At 50.4% G+C, this 20,815-nt stretch overlaps 1 protein-coding gene across 4 annotated transcripts in view; it reads right to left on the bottom strand.

Annotated features, from left to right (window-relative positions):
• Positions 1–20,815, bottom strand: part of ARHGEF6 (Rac/Cdc42 guanine nucleotide exchange factor 6) — a 42,307-nt gene that overhangs the window by 8,601 nt on the left and 12,891 nt on the right. For 3 of the 4 annotated variants that reach the window (XM_059824308.1, XM_059824310.1, XM_059824311.1), the window contains 13 exons: positions 17,710–17,837; positions 17,092–17,293; positions 14,369–14,439; positions 12,867–12,961; positions 11,208–11,303; positions 10,217–10,339; positions 8,759–8,897; positions 6,783–6,842; positions 4,448–4,594; positions 3,465–3,551; positions 2,405–2,483; positions 1,544–1,677; positions 1,122–1,247 (listed from right to left, as the gene is read on the bottom strand). In XM_059824308.1, the coding sequence (XP_059680291.1) occupies positions 1,122–1,247; positions 1,544–1,677; positions 2,405–2,483; positions 3,465–3,551; positions 4,448–4,594; positions 6,783–6,842; positions 8,759–8,897; positions 10,217–10,339; positions 11,208–11,303; positions 12,867–12,961; positions 14,369–14,439; positions 17,092–17,293; positions 17,710–17,837 (1,487 nt within the window). The remainder of the gene's footprint in view (positions 1–1,121; positions 1,248–1,543; positions 1,678–2,404; positions 2,484–3,464; positions 3,552–4,447; positions 4,595–6,782; positions 6,843–8,758; positions 8,898–10,216; positions 10,340–11,207; positions 11,304–12,866; positions 12,962–14,368; positions 14,440–17,091; positions 17,294–17,709; positions 17,838–20,815) is intronic. The other variant, XM_059824309.1, reaches the window with a different exon arrangement.

The following is a 20,815-nucleotide window of genomic DNA, read 5'->3' as shown; positions in this document are numbered from 1 at the left end:
GGATTTGGACCATGCAAAGATTAAGGGTCGTTTCCAGTCTGCTGGGTTGGTTTTTGAACAGTTTAATTCCTGAACTGAAATGAGTTGTTTTACAAATTTTAAGAAATAAATGTAACAAAATGCCGTGATGCTACCTAAAATCTCTACCTGGAGTAGCGGACCCACAGCCCCCCCAGCTGCTGGGCTCTCCATCCCTGAGTGCTGAGGGGCTGGGGGGGTGCAAGCCCCCTCCTCGTCCCCGACCCCGCTGGGAGCCCGGGCAGTGATGCTCCCAGGGCTGCTGTACCAAGAAAGGCGGCTGACTCAGAACCGGAGTGCTCATTCAGTAAGAGGAACGTTACCCAAGATACTGGTGAGTAATCCCAAAAGTTTAACGTGAGGTAGGGAAGGAGAGCACTGCAGTTACAGGGTGGGGTGAGAATCGGAGCTGGGTTGTATTTGGGTTTCCCCACGCCGCCTCCTGCCTCCCAGGCTTGGGGTTTCTGTGGGGGCAGCGATCCCTCCGGCTGCTGCCTCCCGGGACGGGTGTGTAAAAGACTCGGGTGGGCAGCGAAGGAGGGTCGAGCCCCACGGCTGCTGCAGGGAGCCCTGCTCCAGCCACCAAAACACAGGGTGGAAGACACGAGAAATACCAACAAGTCTTTTTCCTCTTCCTCGTGGTGCAGCATTGCCGCTCGATCCTGCAGCGCCGGTCTGGGCAATGCTGAGCCGCTGCTACGGCTCCTCTTGACGCAGCACGTCCGGGCAGGGAGCCCAGCTCCCAGCCACGGCTCAGACCAAGGCAGGAGGAGCGGGAGGGCAGGCAGCTCCACCACGGCACCGGTGGGACACAAAGGCTGCCGGCCAGCCCGCTGCAGGACCAGCGACACCCAGCAGCCGAGGGCGCTGGCTACAGCAGCCGACAGCAAACATCAGGAATGGGGCTGAGACTGCGAACGCGCTTGTAGCACAAAGCCAGCTGCAGCGACAAGCATCCATCATAGGACTGGGGCAGAGTCATTTCTCTCAACATCCCCATTAAGCTAAGCTTCCGTGCCCTCGCTATGGGATAAGAACCCTGGAGACAAGCACTAGGGATTGCCATGAAACCACGGTCCTCTGCAGGCACGCGGGGTGATTACCTCTTTGTAACTCAGCGCTGCCGACGGTCTGAGCGGAGGAGCAGGACGGAGGCAGCTCAAGCTCCAGGGCTTGAGGATTTTGGGGGGTTCCAGAGGCCCACGGATCTGTCCGGCTGAACTAAATGTCTGAGAAAATAGATGAGAAGCAAATGAAGACTGTTAGCCACCGAACAATGTAGAGAAGCAGAGGGGGACGAACAAGAATTCACTGTGAACTCCTTTGAGACATCTAGGTTGCAACAAAAATAGGGCAAGATATATGTAAAACGGTACAAGCACGACAGCGTTACAAGCAAAACTGCAGGATGTGTCTTACAGCTGTACACATTACCTCAATATCAAGGTGCATTGCTAAAAAAGAGAGATCAGGCAGCGCTGAGGAACCCCAGGCAGCAGAGATGCTGGGGGGGTGAGACGCTTACCGAATGAGCGCTCCAGGACTGCGTTTTGGGTACGGTGTTGCACGTCCCTTTGGTCAGCCTTTGCAAGTGGTCAAGCCATTCGTGCAAGTCCTGGCTGGTGCTGCAGAACACAGTGATCCGCTCCATCATGTTCCCTGCGGCAGAAGGTTAAATAACTGTCTTTAGCAAGTGGTAGAGACCCAGAAGGAAACACAGGGTGAGCTCAACTCGGCACAGCCGCAAGTGGCTCCTCAATTTGAAAAGCCCAGTGGCTGCAAAAAGGCCAGTGCAAAGATGTGACTGCCCATCCTGCCAGTGTGGGAGCAGCACAGAAAAGCTGAGGGAACTGGTGAGACGAATATGTGAGGAATGATTTAATGTTAAAAGCAAGCAAATGCAACATTTCCATGATTAACAGGACCCTGACACCAAATACCACCAGCACAAATAGCTGCACTGCAGCCAAGTCACTGAGCATGACAACCACGTACAGCTACAAGTAATGAGATAAATTGAAGGCGAAAATTGGGAGAAACATTAGGGAAGCTACCTGATGACCAGAGCCATTAATCTGTCAATAAACAAGGGGGACGCATGGCACAGAGCAGTGCTACTGGGGCCACAACCAGCCCTGGCAGGAGATTTGTCCCCTGTGAAACACTACGGTCTCTGAAAGCAGCCCAGCGCCAGAGACAGAGCGCAGGGGCACTGGGAGGAGGTTGTCTCAACCAGGAGGGAGATCCTCAGGAACTCCGACCACGCACGGTAAAAGTGCAAAAAGAAGAGCATGGCGCAGTGGGTGGGGAGAGGAGGAGAACCAGTACCTCCAGTGGCAGCTGCTTTTGGACTGGGAGGATGTCCCCAGGCAGGGGCCACACTGACCTGCGATTTCAAACATGTGCTCGTTCCCTTCGGCATCTTCCAGCTTTGTCAGCGTCATTCCCATCAAAGGCAGCTTTCCCTAGGAAAATTGAGGAGTCAGTGTCTGCAGCTGCTCCCCAGCAGGCGTTGTTCTGTTTGTTTCTGCCGATTCCTTTCTCTTTGGGAAACGCCATTAAAAACTAATTTGTGAAGGCTGCAGAAAGTCTCCTTTAATGTATGGATCTAGATTTCCCTGCACAACTAGGTCAAACCCCCGAGAAGAGGCTCCCATGACGACTGAGTCATCCCTGGCTCTTTTGCCGCCCTTTCCCTTCACTAGGTGCAAACCCTTTTTACAACCAAGACAGGAGGATGAACTTGCCCTGTTTTTTCTGAAAGCCTTCCCTGTCCTTCTGTTTTGCATGCTGAACCGCCTGCTCACCCTCCTCCCGCTGGTGGGTAAAATCTAAACACCCAGCCAAATCCTTCCCAAATCTTTCCCCTCTCCCTCGCCACCCTTGCGTAGGACAAATGACACATCAACAGGAGAGCATCCTTTTCCTGGAGGGTATTGATAGTTTCAGGCAACTGGAGAAAAGCCAAGCTCCCAACAGCCTGATTGCAGCCATTCAAATAGCAAAACACAAGAAATGCAGTGGTTTGGGGTGCCTCATGGAATGGAAATTTTGGGCTCTTTACAGTGGGCTTTAGAGTAGTGAAGTGTTTTCCAGAGAGAGCCAGCTAGCTGGTCATGCGGGGCAAAATCCTACACCTGGGTCAGGACACCTTACACACACAGAAAATGCTTGAAAACAGCACGCAGGACAACATGCTGCGAGGGTTTAGGTTTTTTTTCTAATTTCACAGCATTCACACTTACCGAATGCTGTTTAACCAGTTGGCAGGACAAAGGCACTAAGCGTCCTGGCAGGCACGGTAAAACCAAGCCTGGGTTCCCAGCCTGGGGCATTTGCACCACAACAGAGAGGTTTAGGGAAGCAGAGGATTTGAATTCGGTAAGAGCCATCTGATTTCCTTTTTCACACCTACCGCCTTGCAACTTCAAATTAAGCATGCCTACCTGATAGATGAACCCACTCATCCGTGGGCTTGCAGACAGCATCAGCAAAACGTTTGAAAACAACAAGAAATATCGCTCTTCTTTCTCCTGCGGGGATAAGAATTTAGGTTAGTCCAGTTCGCAATGCATCACAAGCACTTTCCTCCAGCAAACTGAACCTGTTGCAGCTGGAATTACAGCCTGCGAGAGATCACCCCCAAACCAATTATTTTGGCTTTTTTTCTTTACAGCATCTCATTTCTGTGCTAGTTTTTCCGGCATACGTTTTGTCCGCGTCCTGCTAATCCACTTCTAACCACTTCAGAGTGCCTCAGATGACCGAGACCTTATGTCCCCCAGCATCTCACATCCCAAACAAGACTCTGGGACTAGACTCTACAGGGCTTTGTTTTACAGGTCTTCCTTTCCCAGGGAAAAGTTGCTACAGCAAGCAAGTCATTCAGTGATAACAGGCACTTTCCCACACCAAACGTGCAGTATGCATGGCTTTAACACCACTGGTGAAGGTCTGCGGCAAGCACTGGTGTGATGCTTTAGGACCAGTAGCAGAGGAATCCCTCCAGTTATTTATTTCCAAAGCGCAGTCAGCTCTGGAATGGGACGTCACAGCAACCACCGTGCTGCGCACAGGACGTGGCAAAATGGTTATGCTAATGCAGACTTTCAAGTCACTCTCATTTCTCAGAGTAAGTCACAGGGAGGAAAAACGGAAATTAATGTGCTATACGACACCGAGATACTTCTTTTGCTGTGAAAAGTGTGTCACCAAAGGCCTGAAGCTAAGCCCCCAGGGTGCCTGACTCCAAAGACATGCACAGTCCCATTGCACAGCTCTTGACCAGGTAAAATTATTTATCAGCATTATTTGTCAGCACTTTGCTGACCCGGGGCGAGAGTAGCTGCCGCCTCGCACCGCTGGTCCCGTGAGCCAGGGGGTATTGGGACACAATGTCGTTAGCCAGAAGAAGGACCACCGCACTCACCTCGCTTCCCCCACACTGTACCATAACCTGGGACATGTAGATGATGTTTCCCATCGTTTTTATGTCCTCTCCTTCCCAGCGCTGGATGGATTCGGAGAGGATCTGGAGTTCGAGTTGTTTCCTCTTCCTCAGCTCCTGGCATTGTGACTGGGAATCACAGCGGGGCGATTCGTTAGCAGAAGGGCAGGCGCAAACCCGAACCATCCCAATGAAGATGGTTTCACCAGCAACGCTCCCACAGCCACATGGGCTCAGGGCTGGTCACATGAAGGGATCAGGAAAGCCTACTTTGGCTCTATTACACAAAGTTTGTTAAAAAAATAATCAAGCCCTAGTGATTTATGAAGTAAAGAATATGTTAAAATGTCAAAGAAATTGCGAACTGCACTGAGCAAACTTTTCTTTCCAAACCAGTTGTACCTCTGAGACAGTACAGGGTCACATTTTCCAAACCAAGACAGCGCAGAGTTAAATGTCTCTAATTTTGCTGCTGCTCAGAGAGATTCTGCCCATTTTGCCCAAAGAGCAGAGAAAGTTATAGCTGCAGCAATGCAAAGCCCCCACAAATCACATGGACAGGTATCTTCTAACCCAAATTTGCAAACCCAAAAGCGGGACTTGGTGCAATATTTCAGCGGTGCAGTAGAGTAGGACAACTGAAAAGACTACACCTGCAATTACGACTGTGCTGTAATTGCAAAGACTGCACCCCTGCTCAGCAGCTGGGGGCTGGTAATGCTCCGCGGAGCGGCCAGCCCTTCAGCAGCTTTCAGCTGACTGAGCAGTGACAGCCTTGCGAATCCAAGCAAAACTTGCTTTAACTGACCCCTCTGCCAACGGGGAAAATTGCTGCCAGGCCAAACCTGGGCTCAGTTTTCACCAGCTGCTTGGTTTTTTCCAAACCCCTTTTTCTGACAGAGATTTTCCTCCTTTCCAGCTTGGTTTCATACAAACTCTTTGACTATTCAGATCTTCAAAGAGAGAGGCTGCATTGGCTCTAGTCTGAAAACACACAATTTTGAACCAGACTGTGGTGGCTTCCTTTGGTTTTGCAACTGTCGTGTGCTTCGATGGGTGTCCAAATCCAACATTCCCAGGATGCAAATCCATATAAAATCCACAGCAATCCATCGCAGTCTGTGCAGACATGCCATTGCAAATCACAGTGGCTCCGCGTTCTCTGCCCTGCCATCGCTTGGGAGCCTCCCCGGTCCCACCACAGGACCACGCGTCTGTCGCAAGGGGCGTCTCTGCCCATCTAACCTCAAATCTGCACTGAACCTCTTTAGCCATAACACAATTACATTAAATTGCTCAGCGCCCAAGTACACATATCAAGTAAAACGGTCCATCACTTATGAGCATTCCAAAAGATGAATGACGCCTTGTAATTTAACTGAATTATTCCCCTATTATCTACTAGAATAAATGGAAAAGGAGCTGAGTTTCTAAGTAAATGTAACATAATCGCCCTTTCCTGTTTTCTATGAACTTTCTCCTCCCCATCTTTTATCTGCATTGCTAAGCACCGAAAACTTGCATCTGCTGTGCTAAGGAAGGAAGTTGGACCACATCTGGAGTGGTTATAGTGAAAGGTATTCAGTGGCTACAAAGCGAGAGAGATTATAGCTTTTTTAATAACTGAAACAAGCTTTGCCGGGTAAAACCTTTGCACATGTGGATGGCTTTTCCTCCTTTTTCATCTCAGTGCAATACGACTTTGGAGAGGTGTAGGTAACACAGCTCACAGAAATAGGTTTATTATCTCTGACTCATCCCTTCACTGCCGCTTGCTCTGTTCCCCGCCGACGGCCGTGGCACCCAGAGCCACAAATTACCTGCAATAGGGTCAAAGCCTCCTGATGCCCGGGGAGCAAACCTCAACAAAACCAAGAGTTGCTCAATGGGCTCAGAGGAAACCTTCCTGCTGGCATCAGCAGTTGAGTCAGACACCCGTATTAACCTTTCACAGCTCATCTCAATGAGTAAGGGGCGGTCTAGTTTCAGGTGGCAAATCATTAGGGTATGGAGGCAAAAGGAGATGAAAGGGACCCCACTGCCACCACTACCCACACACAGCTTTCTGCAGCGGAGGAGAAAGTCAGACATCCTCTGTTTCTGCTGCCGGCATCACAGAGCCGACATGTAACTGCTGAAACACGCAGCCAAAGGGGCAGCTCTAGGCTTGAAACTTGAAATTAAGATTCTCTATAACCCGTCTTTTCCATTCCAAAAGACCTTTTTTTCTAATGAGGAGACAAATGTCAGGCTTGACTCATTCTTTGTGAAATGCAGCCCTGAAATGGAGCACTCTATTTTAAGAATTGCCACCTACCACAAGGGACTTGAAGGATGTGATGGCTTTCAAGACCTCTTCGTGATCTGCATGCGCCTCCTAGTGAAGGGAGACAAAAATCTCTCAGCCACCAACAGCAGCAGCCACCCTGCGCAGCACCCACTGCCCCGGCGCACCCACGGCTGCAGAGCTCGCAGGGTGCTGGAGGATGGGGGGCCGAGGATGCAGGCATCATGGGCTGCAGGAGGGGGCCAAAATCCCCCAGGTATCTTCCCCACCACCCTGCTCAATGTGACACGGTTTAAAGCAGCTATGCAATTCATTGATACTGATTTAATGAGTGTAAAGTGGCCAGAGCAAGAGCAGATATGATTTTACTTCAAACAAATTCCGCCTGCAAAGAAAATCAATCAAAACAGGCAGAGGTGCAGGGTGCATTTCTGGTTTCACCCTTGGGAAGGAAGCTTCCACTGGCATGCAAGGTATTCCAGCCATTGCCCCATCAAGGGTGCAGGTTCCATGAGCATCAATGGGGACTTCACCTCTGGGTTTAAGGGAGGGCACGTCTGAGCGGAGAGCTCTTGGGCCAGGCAGGAGAAAACGGGATGCTGCCCCTTATCTCTGACTGCAGCTGCCTTCTGGTACTCTCCCAGCACCTCCTCCTGGGCATCTAGGACCCTCCATCATAAGCTCTTCACCATCCAGACCTCATGCCAAGCAAATCCTAAGGTGTCTAGATTGTGATGGAGCTGTCCCTGTGGCTGTCAGAGGCTGCCTGGGATCGCTCACCTCTGAATTGGGGACGAGGGCTGCCCTGAACATACCCGCCCCGTCTCCAGCTGCGCAGCAGTGCAGGGAATGCTACGGTATACATCCACACTGCACACATCTATATCGCATACATCCATACTCTTCCCACGGCATCACAGCTTAAACCTCAACCCTACTGATTCATGCAACAAAACCCCCACACTCAGCTTAGAAACTAAAAGAAATAGCTGACGTGTGTGTCCCCGAATCCACTGCCGACCCCATACAGCATCCTGCAAAGAGCACGCTGTCTCTGTACGGGCATGGTGGCTGCAGCCAAGCTCAGCTCAGTCCCTGCAGCTCAGCTAAGCCAGGTGAGAGCGGGACAGGTCAGGTCTGTAGTGTGCCTACAGTGCAGGCTCTTACGCCCTCTCCTATGCAGAAAAACATGTGGCTCAAGCACAGAGGTTTTAATCCTCTGGCTGGGACGTGGATTTGAATGATCGTGGCTAAGCGTGCTGAGTAATTAACTGGTAATTAATAGTGGAAGAGGGAAAAAGCAAACCTGGTTAAAAATAGACTGTTACTGTTGTTTTCTTCACCTCCTTGCACCATCCCTGATGTTTGCATCCCCACAGCTGGAGTGCACCAGCAGGCAAGTAGCAGAGCTCCAACAGCAGAGATCTTTACGGTCCCCGGGGGGAGAAATGTCCTAAAGCAGATCTGCCACCCGCCGAGGAAGTCTTCGTCCCCCCTCGCTGCTCTCCCTGCTCCCAGGCACTTGCTCCTCCGCCCCCGTGTCTGCACCGGCTGCCAAATCCATGTCTGCCTGTGCGACTCTGCCTCCACCCAGGAGCACAAGCCTCGGGCGAGGGGTGGGGATGTGCCTGAGAGCTGCAGGAGTGAGCAGCTGGGGATAGGAATCTCATAAAATGATAATAAAAACACTGATTTATTACCCACTGTGCAAATAAATACCAGCTGTAGCCTGACCTTGAACTCTGCTTTTACTTGTGCTGGAAACAGCCGATCTTTGAGGAAGGGCTGGGGAGAAGAGCAGGCAATGCCTTCCCACAACATCCCCCAGACTCCACCGCTTTCCCACTTTTCATCTGAAAGGTAGATAACGTCCCACGAAGGTGGAACACCTCCTTGGAGGGGTGGTAAGTACTTTTAGCAATGTGGTGCTCAAATACCAATGGGCAGAAGTACCTCTTGCAGCATCAAGGGGCACAGCCTGCCCAGCAGTCCCACATCCCACGTACCTCCATGTGCCGCTCCAGCTCCTGCAGCAGTGTCACATATTTATCCAGCCTCAGGAAGGGTTTGCTGAGGCTCGTGGTTAAGATGAGAATGCCTGGGTTGGCCGCACCCTGGCTCTCCATGAACTTCTCCAGCTCATCACTATAAATAGAAACAAAAAGAAGAAGGAGGGCTCACCACAGCTGAGGGCTGTGTTTTGCTGCCTCCCATGGTCTCCCGATGGCTGGGGCTTTGCTCTGAGCTGCGCCTTTTTAAAGGCAGCTCAGCCTCTCCTCCAAGCAACCCCTGCCGCAAACCTTGCAGGGCAGGCAAGGAGCTGCCAGCTTCCAGCCGAGCAAGACCCCGCTCCCCGGGGACGCAGGGGAGGATGCTGCGTGGTGGCGGGCAGTGGCGTGCACAGCCTCTGGGGTACGTCGGTGCCAGCAGCTGGTCCCCCGGCACAGCGAGGTGGCACAGGGCCAGGCGTCTGGTGGACAGCGGGGGCTGCAGAGGCTGGTGCTGTGCTGGAAGACCCCGCAGCAACGCACCGGGACACTGCTGGGAGCTGTGACGGTGGTGTGAGCTCATATATCGCTCTGGAAAACGTGGCTTGTGCGTGTCAGCACATTTGCCGACGCCGATTCTTTGATTGATTTAAGAAAAGGGGTCAGACTGAGGAACCACATGAATGAGTCATTTACAGGAGCCAGGCTTTTCGTTAGGCTGAATTAAAGCTGGATTTCAGCAGGTAAGGAAATATATTGTGAGTTGCCATTACAGAATGGGAAGGCTTAAACAGTATGGCCAGGGTTCTGGCTTTCCCATCACCGCAGGGAGGACCGCTAAACTGCATTAGGGATGGCACAGCTGTAGCCTTTTGGCTTGGCATGCTCTTTAGCACAACTTCACGCACATTCAAGTGGCTACTCAAGTGGGACACGCAGAAGGAAGATGTTATTCCTGCAATCTACCAACGACCCTGCAAATCAACCATTCTGTTGAACAGCAGCTCAATTATTAAATTGGGTAACTCCGGGTGACTTGAAGACCACCCTCCTTTTGCAACTATGTGCCCCACACCGTAGTGCCACAGGGGAACCTACTCCCATCTGCCGGTGTGTGAGCACTACAGCAGCAGGTCTGAAACAGCATCTGGGTCCTTTAGCAAGTAACAATCACAGGAGATGCGACTGCAAGGGCTGAGGTTGCCTCTGTTTTACCCAAGGTAAGAGAGTCCTGTGAGAGAGGGACCCGTGAGACCAGCTCTGAAGACAAGCAGGACGCGTTGTCTCCGTGCTGGAGCTGAGAGGCTATGTTGAAGAGCCCAAAGCCCCAGCAGTTTTCCCAGCAGCAGGATCCCATGTTATGCCCTTGCCCTAAAGTCAAAATACGAGTCAAAAGCCACATCAGGCCAATGTTAGTAAGAAAAGTAACTTTTTAAAGGAGGGATTTCAGTCTGAATCTCCTCCTCCATCACTCACCTGTGTTGCGTGAGGACGTTGACTGCAGACGGGTGGTTAGCACAGTACGTCAGGTACAGGGACCTGAACTGGGGCATCAGGTTCATGAAACAGCCTCCCACACGCTGCTGGTTCTCGGGGAGCCTACGGACGCCAACACACCAGCCACAGCATTAAGCCTCTTGATCTGCAGCTACAGCACTCTCAGGTATCTGCCCAGGAACCACCCGCTGCACGGGGACATTCCCAGGTCACCGCATAACTGCGGCACCAAGCAAAACACCCACGACTGCCACTTGGGGAGGAGGAAGAAGGAGGGCTGCAGATGGGACTGGGTTTCTGTAGCGCAGACAGTGAGTATCACAAGCTGTTATCAGGCTGGGACAAGGTGTGACCCAGCATGTCCTGTCCCACCAGCAGAGCCGCAGCTGGGATGCTGTAGCCCACGGCGGCTGGTGAGGGTGTGCTGGAAAGCACTGGGTGCAATGCAGGGGTGATCCCACTGTCTGGGCTGCCCATGAACACGAAGGAGGAGATGGAGAGAGAAAGGGAAAACAGAGCCTGAATATATTTCCAATATTCAGTCTTCTCTCCATCTCTTTTCAGCCCTTCCAAAGGAGAGGCCGGGCTAAGGCTGAACACATCTGCCAGTCTCCCCACGGGAAATTATTACCTCTAATAATTTGCTTTTTGCTCCCTGGCAATCCCCATCTTCATGCCTGCCAGAACTCCCACCTTGCACGTGTCTGCATCTTTGGTCTAGTGACACTTTCATGTCAGGTCTAGTGACACTCTCATTCAGCAGATGCTTTAACAGTAGAAACGTCAGAGTTTCTTCTACCTTCCCTCCTGCCAAAGCAATACCTGCTGCCTTTCTTCAATCCTGTTATTTTTGTCTATATTTAATACGTCTAAGACAGCAGCCAGGAGGAACATTAATGAACGTGTCTTTCTATTATTTTTAGCTGCAGTTTAATAGCTTAACACCCTCAGCACTATGGCACAAGCTTACTTTGCAACTTCTTCCAAGGCTTGGTTCAGTGTTTGCTGAAATACAGAGATTTCTTCCACATTTCCCAGCAATGATGCGATGTCCACGGCGCTGAGCCTAGAAGAGTCATATCACCAATTAGCATCAAAGAGATGCTGCTCTCAGGAGCATCCCCGTGGTATCTGTAAGTGGGTCTTCCGAAAAGACCCAAGAATTTCTCTTTCCCCCAACACACCACCAGACACAGGAGAACACAAAATCCATGATCTGTGAGCTACAGCCTCCTGGAGATGTCTGCTGTCAAGGATTATCTTAATTGGATTTTAATCACTTAATCACACTAATCTTCTCAGATGTTTAGCTGTCTAATAGACACAGACAGATGGGATTTCAGCCAGGGGTGGGGAGGGAGGTGTGTGCACAGACACAGAGACAGCTTTGTCTTCAGGGATTCATGCTGTGGGTTTCTCTACGGGAGGAGGGTCCTACAGAGCGGCTCCTCAGGTAGGGGTTGCTTTGTTCCTTGAGCGAGGTTGGATTTTTCCTAGTCAAAGCTAACGTGTCTGCTTCCGTCATCCTCAGAGCCATCCCCAGAGTCACTCTCATACCACGCTCATTTAAGCCATTTGCTGCCTACAAGGCTGAGAGCATGAGAAATTTTCACAGCTGAATATATCCCCACACGAAGATTTGGGGAAAGGAGGAGAGATTCAAATGCAAAGGCCTTAAGACACCGCTCTCCCATCTCTCTGGACTGGACAATGTCTAAACATCTGCCCTCCACCCGTGATGCCCCGTGGCTGCCTGGTCCTCCTGCAGCGTGCTCGGCCGGAGGGACCCTGTCCCCAAACACAGCTGCATGGACGGACTCGCCGAGCCAGCCCCATTCAGAAGAGACAACTGTAAAGCTGAAGCAATAAGCAGAAGGTGAAGTTAACTGCACTGGGTCTTTTATGCAGGGTGAAACTATCGATAGGAATCTGCTGTGAGGCACCAGCGTGCTGCCGGTCACTGCCTGGGTAAGGACAGGATGGGATGTGCTGCCTCTGGCACCACACTCGCCAGCACGGATGGAAAACACATCGGCTTATTTCTGCAGGTAAGCCCTGACAAAGTCCCCCAGTCGCCCCGGCATTGCTCAGGCCATAAAGGACGGCAGCATGCTCTTCTCGAGCACAGAGGTATTTAATGCCGATGGCCGCACGGACAAGGAGACAGGGGAGTCACTTCTTGCTCAGCGGCAGTTTGGATTTAGCGAGAGGCAATCTAACCGCAGAGAATACGTGTCGTCGCGCACGAAATGAAGAGGTGACGACGAGATGCCACTTGGGGCTGAGAAGTCACAACAAGGCAAATTACAAGGAGAGAAGCCATGCAAGGCATACCGCCGGGGAACATGCATGCCGGGACAGCCACACACGAGCTTGCAGATGGGTTGTAACGGCCAGCCCTCTACCAGATGGAAATGCCTCTCTCTAACACAGCCCGATGCCTGCATCACCACTGAAGAATAGGAAAGAGCAGAAACCTGTACAACGTGGGGGTTTTTTCTAGTTCAGAGAAGCTGTGAGGCTTTACAAGAGCAGCAGCAATAATCCCTAAACGTTCAAAAGCAGGAAAGTAATGAACTATGGTCGATTTTACAGGGCTCTCTCCACCTCAGATGCCCTTATATCTTACTTATCATAAGACTGGAGGGGTCTTAAGTAAGTTCCCAGAAGTGACTGTAGTTCCTTCGCATAATCTCGTTCTGTTTCCAGAATATTTTGCAACACCTAGGGTGAGAGACAGAGCACTGAGTAGATCTTAGTACTAGCAACTAGTCAAAGGAACATGACATCAGCTTCCAAGTGTGGAAAAGCATGGAACTGTATTTTAAGTCCATAAATTACATTTGTTAATGCAGAACCCAGAATGCTCAGGAAAGCCCTGGGGGGTCCAATTTTGGGATTTTACTTTGCAAACTGGGGGAGGCCTGGAAAGCAAGTGTTCAGGGCTGCTCCTTCTTCTCTGGCAAAGCACGAAGACAACATCAGTTCAGACCCGAGTTCAGTATTTGACCCCTGAGAGGCTCATGCCTAACCCTGCATGCATAACTGGCTGCCAAGGTATGCAAAAAAATGACTTGTGCATGCATCCTGGGAGCACCGTTTGCACGAAGGCAGGCAACAATTTAAATGCAACAGCGGCTGGACCAAGGACGGCTCCCGTGGCAGCTCAAGCCAGCTCACTTGCCACTTCAAGGATGTGCCAAGTTGGGTTTGCTCCTGCTAATCCATCGCAGCAGCAATTTGTCTCCAGCAGCAGGGTAGGCAAACCCACTGCCTGCACACTCCCACTTAGCACTCAAGTTTCTCGGTGTAGAAGAGCTTTGGAGACAGTGGAGGTGGTTCCCAGCTCTTTGGACATATTGTTTCTGCTTTGCTTTGCTTGAAATATATTTAGACATGCTGATGAGCATGTTTCACCTCCGCACCGAGAGCCAGGGATGCTCACGTGCAGGCGCTTTAACTCTCTTACACCGCAGGGCTCGCTCTACCCTGGACACAGCAGGAAGGTACCGGCCCCCCCCTTTGCCAGACATCACTGCTCCAGTAGCAAGATGGGAGAAGAGGTGATGTTTCTCCACCCCTTCTGCAGCCGCAGTTCATAGCCTGGCAGGCTGACCTGCTCCAAAGCCGAGCCAACAAGCCAGGCTGTGAGCTGTGGCGGCTGCCCCTTCCCCGAGGGCTGCAGTTGCTGGCAGAGGCACAGGGCAGGCTTGGGGTGTAACATCTCCAGCCAAACGGAAGAAAGGGATTGTGGATCAGAGCCCTAATTTGGCTTGCTTCAGGCCATGACATTATCTCTCCATCTTTATCAACAGGAGATAGCTGGCAGTCAATGGCAAGGGCTGGACCAGAGGCGTCGTGCCTTATTCCCCAGAACTGATCTCAAAGCTGCCACCTCTGCTATATTGCCTCAGTCGCCTACTTTGAGTCTCTCCTTTTGACATCTTGCAGCAACTTTCATCTGTGGTTTATTGTCTCGACAGCCCTGAATCAAGGAAATGGCAACAGCTTCATTTAAACACATCCCCAATTGTTACAAATTGCTTCAATGATTTCTAAGGGAAGCAGCCAGTTCAGAAGATTAATAATATGCTACTTATTAAAATGTATGATCAGCACTTTAAAACTTACCACAGGGTAGTAATTCTTTGTCAGCTGAGTGCTTTCAAGTCCTTTTAATGCTTTGGGAGAGAGTGGTTTATCTGTAAAAAAAATACATCAATAAATAACAATGCACAGCTCTCATTATTCCAGCAGGAAAAGTCACTGCTGCATCATGTCCAGCAAACATAACTTCACCCCTGTGAACACAAAACTTCAACTGCAGGGTTTGTTTGCCTGCTTCAGAAAAACCAGGAGCAAACCGAAGGCGTGCGTGACGCCAAAGGCAGCCGAGCGAGTTGCACCAGAAGCACTGTGCAGCCTCTGCCAACTAACTTACAGGTTTGCTCTGAAATCCCTGGCAGCAGCCCAGTGTCTGGCACTGTTTGGAGCTACAGTGTGGCTTCACCCGGCCCACAAAATTTGGGTTTTAAAAGTGGGTGTCTATCAGAAACGCTGGATACAGCTATTTGTTCCAGGTGATTCACGAGGCACTTGAAGCCAACACCAACCAATATGCTGAACCCTGACCCCGCAGTCATTTGCGATGCAAAATCCTTCTCTGAACTAAGGTAGATTTGAACAAAAAGCTCACGCAAACCTGAAGTCAATTCTCATCATCTTCTGCATTTGCTAAATCCCTGCAGATGCCTCCAGCGTAGTACACATGTGCACACACACACACACACATGCAAGTCCCTGCTCCATTTTTCCTTCCCTAGAGAAGCCCATTCCCTGCCAGCAACACGGCTTTGCCAGCTCTCCCGGCACCGCAGCAGCACTGTTGCCCCTCCGGACTGGGACAGGTCGGCAGCGCAAGGCTGCACCGCCGGCCCTGGCCATGCTGCACACCTCGTACGGAAACACCTCTGTGCTGTGCAGAGCAGCCACTCTCTCTTTCCTCCCTGCAATCGCTCAGGGAAGACAATTACTTTTGCACCCATAACAAGGGAGAAGCTTGAAATTGATAAATTTAGCCCCTGGAAAGTGCAGCTTGATGTATTGTCTAATTATTGCCCTTGTAGAGTTTCCTGTCACTTCCAGCCAGGAGCTCTGTGCCTCATTTAAAGACTCGGAGGAGCTTTGCTCCATGCAGCTAGTTATTTCCACCCAAAGGGCACGCTTAGGACACAGTGGAGGTACAGACACTGCTGAAAAACAAGTAACTCCATTTAGAGTGACAAGTCTCACACTTTGGAGGCGAGGAAAGCAGCTCCCGCTGGCTTGCAGCGAGGGGTCCCCCCGGGCTGCAGCCCCCCGGCAGCGGTCCTGGGGCAGGAGAGCGTTAGGGGATGGTCTCTGCATCCATCATTTGCAATACGACCACATGTCTGGAGGAAGCAGAGACCAGGAGAATGAACCCTTCTCCCATTTGAAATGGGTGCTGGAGGGAGGATCTGGAGGGAAAAGCTCTGCAGATGAAAATCTGATGGGCTCCTACATCAGGATCAATGGGAGACTTGTCCTTTGCTTCAATGAGGTGCTGTTGTTTCATGCAGCTCCCACCTGATTTTCCCCATAGGACTGAAGTTTGCCCTCATTTTTTTAAAACGTTTCTCTTCTCCACTCACTGACTTAATTAGCGATTCCTGGGTTGTGCCAGACAAGCCTTCAATCTCTGCTGCAACGTCCTGCTCCAGCTCAGACATCATTTCCCAGAGGGAAACAGTGGGAGATGAGATATCCTAACAATGATTTTTTCATTTAGAATTAAATAAAAACTGGCCTAATTCTGAGCATTCACTCATTAATTTTATTCTTCCCTCCTTTGCTTTTTTGCTTGCAAGTGTGGCAGCAAGAATGTCTAAGAGGGGTTGTACATTGTGGAACCCCTTTGCAGACCACTGCTGAGGTCTCACAGCATTTGAGGCCAGGGCTGACCCTGAGCCATAAAACCAGCTGCGAGCACGCAACAGGTCTCTGTCTAGGGTAAGCCCTCAAGGCACTTTGAAGAATTAAAGTTGGATTTTGTTAAAAAACAAGTTTACTGTCACACAATGGCCTCGGAAGCACAATGGGGTGAGCTACTTGAATGGTTATGTAACGCTACAGGGCAGTTAGCCACGGGCATGCTTCATGTCATCATCACCACCCCACATCTGATTAAAATCACATCGCAGAAAATGTTAAGGACGCTCAAGACAAAGCTCAATAAAGGCAGATGTCATCAGATGGATCGTCCCCTCCTCCTTCCTTTCTCAATATCGCAGCAGAAGATGCATCTGGGGGAAAGCATACTATGTGAAATCAGCCACCACTACGGACAAAACCGGGGGACCGTTCCCTGTGGCCATATAGGTTTTGTTGGTTTCCTCACTGCGACTGTGAGCATCCATTCCACCGCTGCCAGAAATGGCAGGATCAAACGCAAACATTGCCTGACCGAGGTCTCTAACAAAAAGCTAATGCTGTGCTCAGACACTGGAACGACCTGGGCGCTCCCCAGGACAAAGGGGACCCACGCAGCCATCTCTGGCCTCGTCCTCCGGCGATGTCCCCGCTCCCGCGCTGCTGGGGCTCGGGGCAGCAACAGAAAGGCACGATGCGCTGGGGAAAAGAGTGAAGCAGCTCTCAAACAACTCATGCGAAAGACTAGGCTTTACCCTTCTGGCCTTGTTCATCCTTCCATTAGCCCTGCTGCTTTAAGGACACAAACGGTCCTTAATAAATAGCAGCAATTTCCCAAAGGCACAAGGATCTACACTGCATTATACCACTGTCATTCAATCACCCCTTGAAAGCAATTTGCTTACCGGTGGATTTGATTTCTCTGACGTAGTTGCTTGGGAACCAGCCTGTTTTTCCATTCAAGGTCCCTTCCCACCAGCCCCCTTCTTCAACCCGGGTGACATAAATAATGTCTCCTTTGTTAACGGAGAGTTCATCCTCATTGGTCTGCTTAAAATTGAACCTGGCCTTTACCACCAGCTGATGACTGCCATTCTCGGTCATCTCCTAAGGAAAGAAACATGGAAAAACATCAGTAAATAGTCCAAAAAAGCAAAAGCCACTAGGACAAGCTATTGTTCTTCTTTGTTGTGACAGCTGTTTTTTCAGCATTGCTCTTTGTAACAGCAATAATGTCTTGCTTTTGTGTAAGCACTCCTGCCAGAGGACCACAAGGTCCCTCCCAAGCATTAATTTAGTTTCACAGTGCAATGGAAGGCAGATAAGAATCGCTCTTCTCATGTCACAGAGAGGAGCACCGCGGTTTGGAGAAGCCATGAGACTCTCTCCAGTCAGGGCAGCAAAGCCGCGATGGAGATGGGGGCAGAACAAGCCCCTCTGGCGTGCTCAACCCAGAGGTACCACTCATAAATCTCTACCCCCACAGCCATTAAACCCTTGATGAGACGTTAAGTAAAGGATACCACAGGCTTGGACTGCCTCCTTAACACCCTCGCTGACTGTGAAGCTGTGCCGTTGGAGTCAGTGTGGGGACCTCCAGCTGCAGAGCTAAGAGACGATAGATGTGAACATGGCCCTTTGGACGGCTGATCTGGTGAGGCAAAAACAACACCTGAGTTTTACCCAACTGTCCAGCATCCCTCTGCATCACAGCAAAGCAAAGAGGAAAGCCCGTAAAGAAACAAGAACAGGGCACAACAGTTCGAGGAGCATCTATCAGAGTGAAATAGCAAGTGCACTGCATTTCCAGTGTGGGTACTCCTAGTCAACAGTCAGGATGGTTTTGCTGGGCTGGGTTAACCCTTCCATGATGGAAGAAGTTGAACTGCATCCCAAGGCAATCCTAGGTTATGCCAGCTCTGCAGCCACACATCTGATTGCAGTAGGTTTTTGAAATCCCCCTTAGAACTGTAGAAAAATAGAATAACGCTCAGCCCGATGCTACCCAACTGGGAATGTTTCTGGGATCTGAGTAAGCACTGTTGAAGGTGTTTCAAAGTTTAGCTCGCAAGTGAGCGCTCTTAGGTCACCTCTGCAGCTGCAGCGTGGGCTTCCCCGCCGAGTGGGGAAGAATGCTGAACAGCTGGTCAACACAATCGCTTCTCTATTTAGATAAGTCCTTTTGGGTTCATTATACAGCTGAAAGAGGCTAGGCACAATTTTGATTACTGTTCGTGGACCGTTGCCATCACCATGTGAGAGGGGGATTCAGACCACGCTGAGGAAGGACAGGAGTGTCATCCCCAGGAGAGTGGCAGCCCACGGAAAGGCTCAGACCGTCCCAGCAGCTCTTGGAGTTGTCTCCTTCACATGCTCGAAGCTCATCATTTTGCAAACGAGTCTCTGGGCTTCTTCCTGCCACCACCTGCCTGATGCTGGAAATAATGCTGCTGCTCTGACACATATCTGTTTCTCACAATTAGCGATTTGTTTCTATATTGATACCAAAAAACTTGCCAGAGGGTAAAAAGTTTCCTGGTCACAACTGCCCTGTGCTGAAACTGAGTCAGTGGCGTCATCACCAAAAGCAGTCCTGGCTCTCGCAGGACCTGGCAGCGCTTAGCCCCAGAATCCTGCTTGGATGCTGCAGAGCAGTAAAAACATGGGATTCAAGCCACCCAGTAATTCCCAGTACTTCTCTGCTACTGTATCTCATACCACACCATGGGACAACAATCAGATCACCACCTTTCTATGTGCCATGGTGCTCAAATGAAGCAACGGCAGGTATTATCATTTCAGTAAACTAAGAAGTACTTTTGAGATTTGCCTTGCAGCTTCTTTTAAGATTTAAAAACAGTTCCGTATCCCAGAGCTGTTGTTTTCCACCTGCGGTGTGGACCTAGCACGCCCATGGACCTCAAGAGGACAGAGAAGAGCAGTCTGCAGGCATCACTGTGCTGCTGGGTGTGCAAGTCCCCTGGATAATGTTTGGAATTATTCTTTGAAAATGCTGCAAGAGGAGAGGGTGATCAAGCCGCCAAGCGTGCGCAGGAATCGGAAAACACAAACTCTAAGACTGTTGTGCCCCCATTCTCCTCCAGTCTGAATGTTAACATGGTAAAATCATTCCAAAGGGGAAGTTTGGTGGGAGTTACAGGAACTCAGCTGGGCTTTTATTCTCCCCAGAGGATTTTTGTTTCAGTAGGAAAACACCTCATCCTCAGATTGGACCCGGAGCAACACTAACTGTGAGCTCTTGGAGAATGGACTTGCTTTGTCTTTCTCCAACGCCTTGCACAATGGGGACCAGCTTTGGGACTACGACTTCCAGGCGCCACTGCCTTACAAACCCCCAACCTTACCATAGACACGCACCAGTCCGCCCAGTCCATGCTCCAACGATGGACAACATTCACGTTAAATCTCGTGTGCTGTCAGCGAGTCAGTTTTCATAGAATAGAATCATAGAATTGTTGAGGTTGGAAAAGACCTTTAAGATCATCAAGTCCAACCAGACACCTAACCCTGCCAAGTCCACCACTAAACCATGTCCCTAAAAGCTTCATCCACACGTCTTTTAAGTACCTCCAGGGATGGTGACTCCACCACCCCCCTGGGCAGCCTGTTCCAGCGTCTGACAACCCTTTCAGTGAAGAAGTTTTCCCTAATATCCAGCCTAAACCTCCCCTGGTGCAACTTAAGGCCATTCCCTCTTGTCCTATCACTTTTTGCTTGGCAGAAGAGACCAGCACCCACCTCTGCAACCTCCCTTCTCTCTTGCCCTGCTCGTTACACAACTGCCTGATGACCGCACAGTGAATTCCCAACTCCCTGGGCTGCAGCAACAGCAAAACCCCTCCACATGGAAAACCCACTTTGCAAACACAGAATGTTATTTTTTTTTTTTTCTCTGAAGCATCCTGATATTTGAGCAGGAGCGGTTTCGGCTGCTCCCGGCAACTCATGGGCCAGGAGGGGTGGCCGGCTGCCAGAATGAGCTGTTCTTCCCCTGATTCCTTCTAAAAAGGGAGGGCGTAAACCGCGAGTCCAGACTTCTCCGCTTATTCAAGCCATCAGCAACAGTCCCACGGAAATTGCTTGGTTACTTTAGATTTTATGCTTCTCCCTGCCCCTCCCAATCTTCCAAAGCTTTTATAAATATCTGCAGCAACCTAGAAACAAATGTAAAACTGACTTTGACAGTTTGGCAGGGAAGTGTATCATTTATATTGCATCATGACAGCGTCCTATTTTATGCCTGGTCCAGCATGGAACACTGCTGCCATATGTTGCTTAAACTATGGTTAAAATAGCCGGGTTTTCTGCTCACATTCCTACACTATTTTTGGCAGATGAGCATCGTCTGATCCAGCACAGCTGGTTTTCCTCCCCTGCCCTCTCTTTCAGCTAAAAGCATCAAGCTCTGTATTGCTGTTATTTGATGGACAGCTGCTGAACTCTGAGTTTACCCGCTACATACGATGCCTCCAGTTATTTGCATAACAAGATCCACAAAGACATAAGGATTTGGACTTCAAATGGATGCTCAGAAACACATTCCCACAGCCTTTCCTTAGCTGTCACCTATTTCCCTCTGCCTCTGACAAGGGTGTCAGGATGCAGCAG

Source organism: Gavia stellata, chromosome 14, assembly GCF_030936135.1.
Source record: "Gavia stellata isolate bGavSte3 chromosome 14, bGavSte3.hap2, whole genome shotgun sequence".
In the NCBI taxonomy this organism is placed as follows: domain Eukaryota; kingdom Metazoa; phylum Chordata; class Aves; order Gaviiformes; family Gaviidae; genus Gavia; species Gavia stellata.
This window is presented reverse-complemented; position numbering and strand designations above follow the sequence as displayed.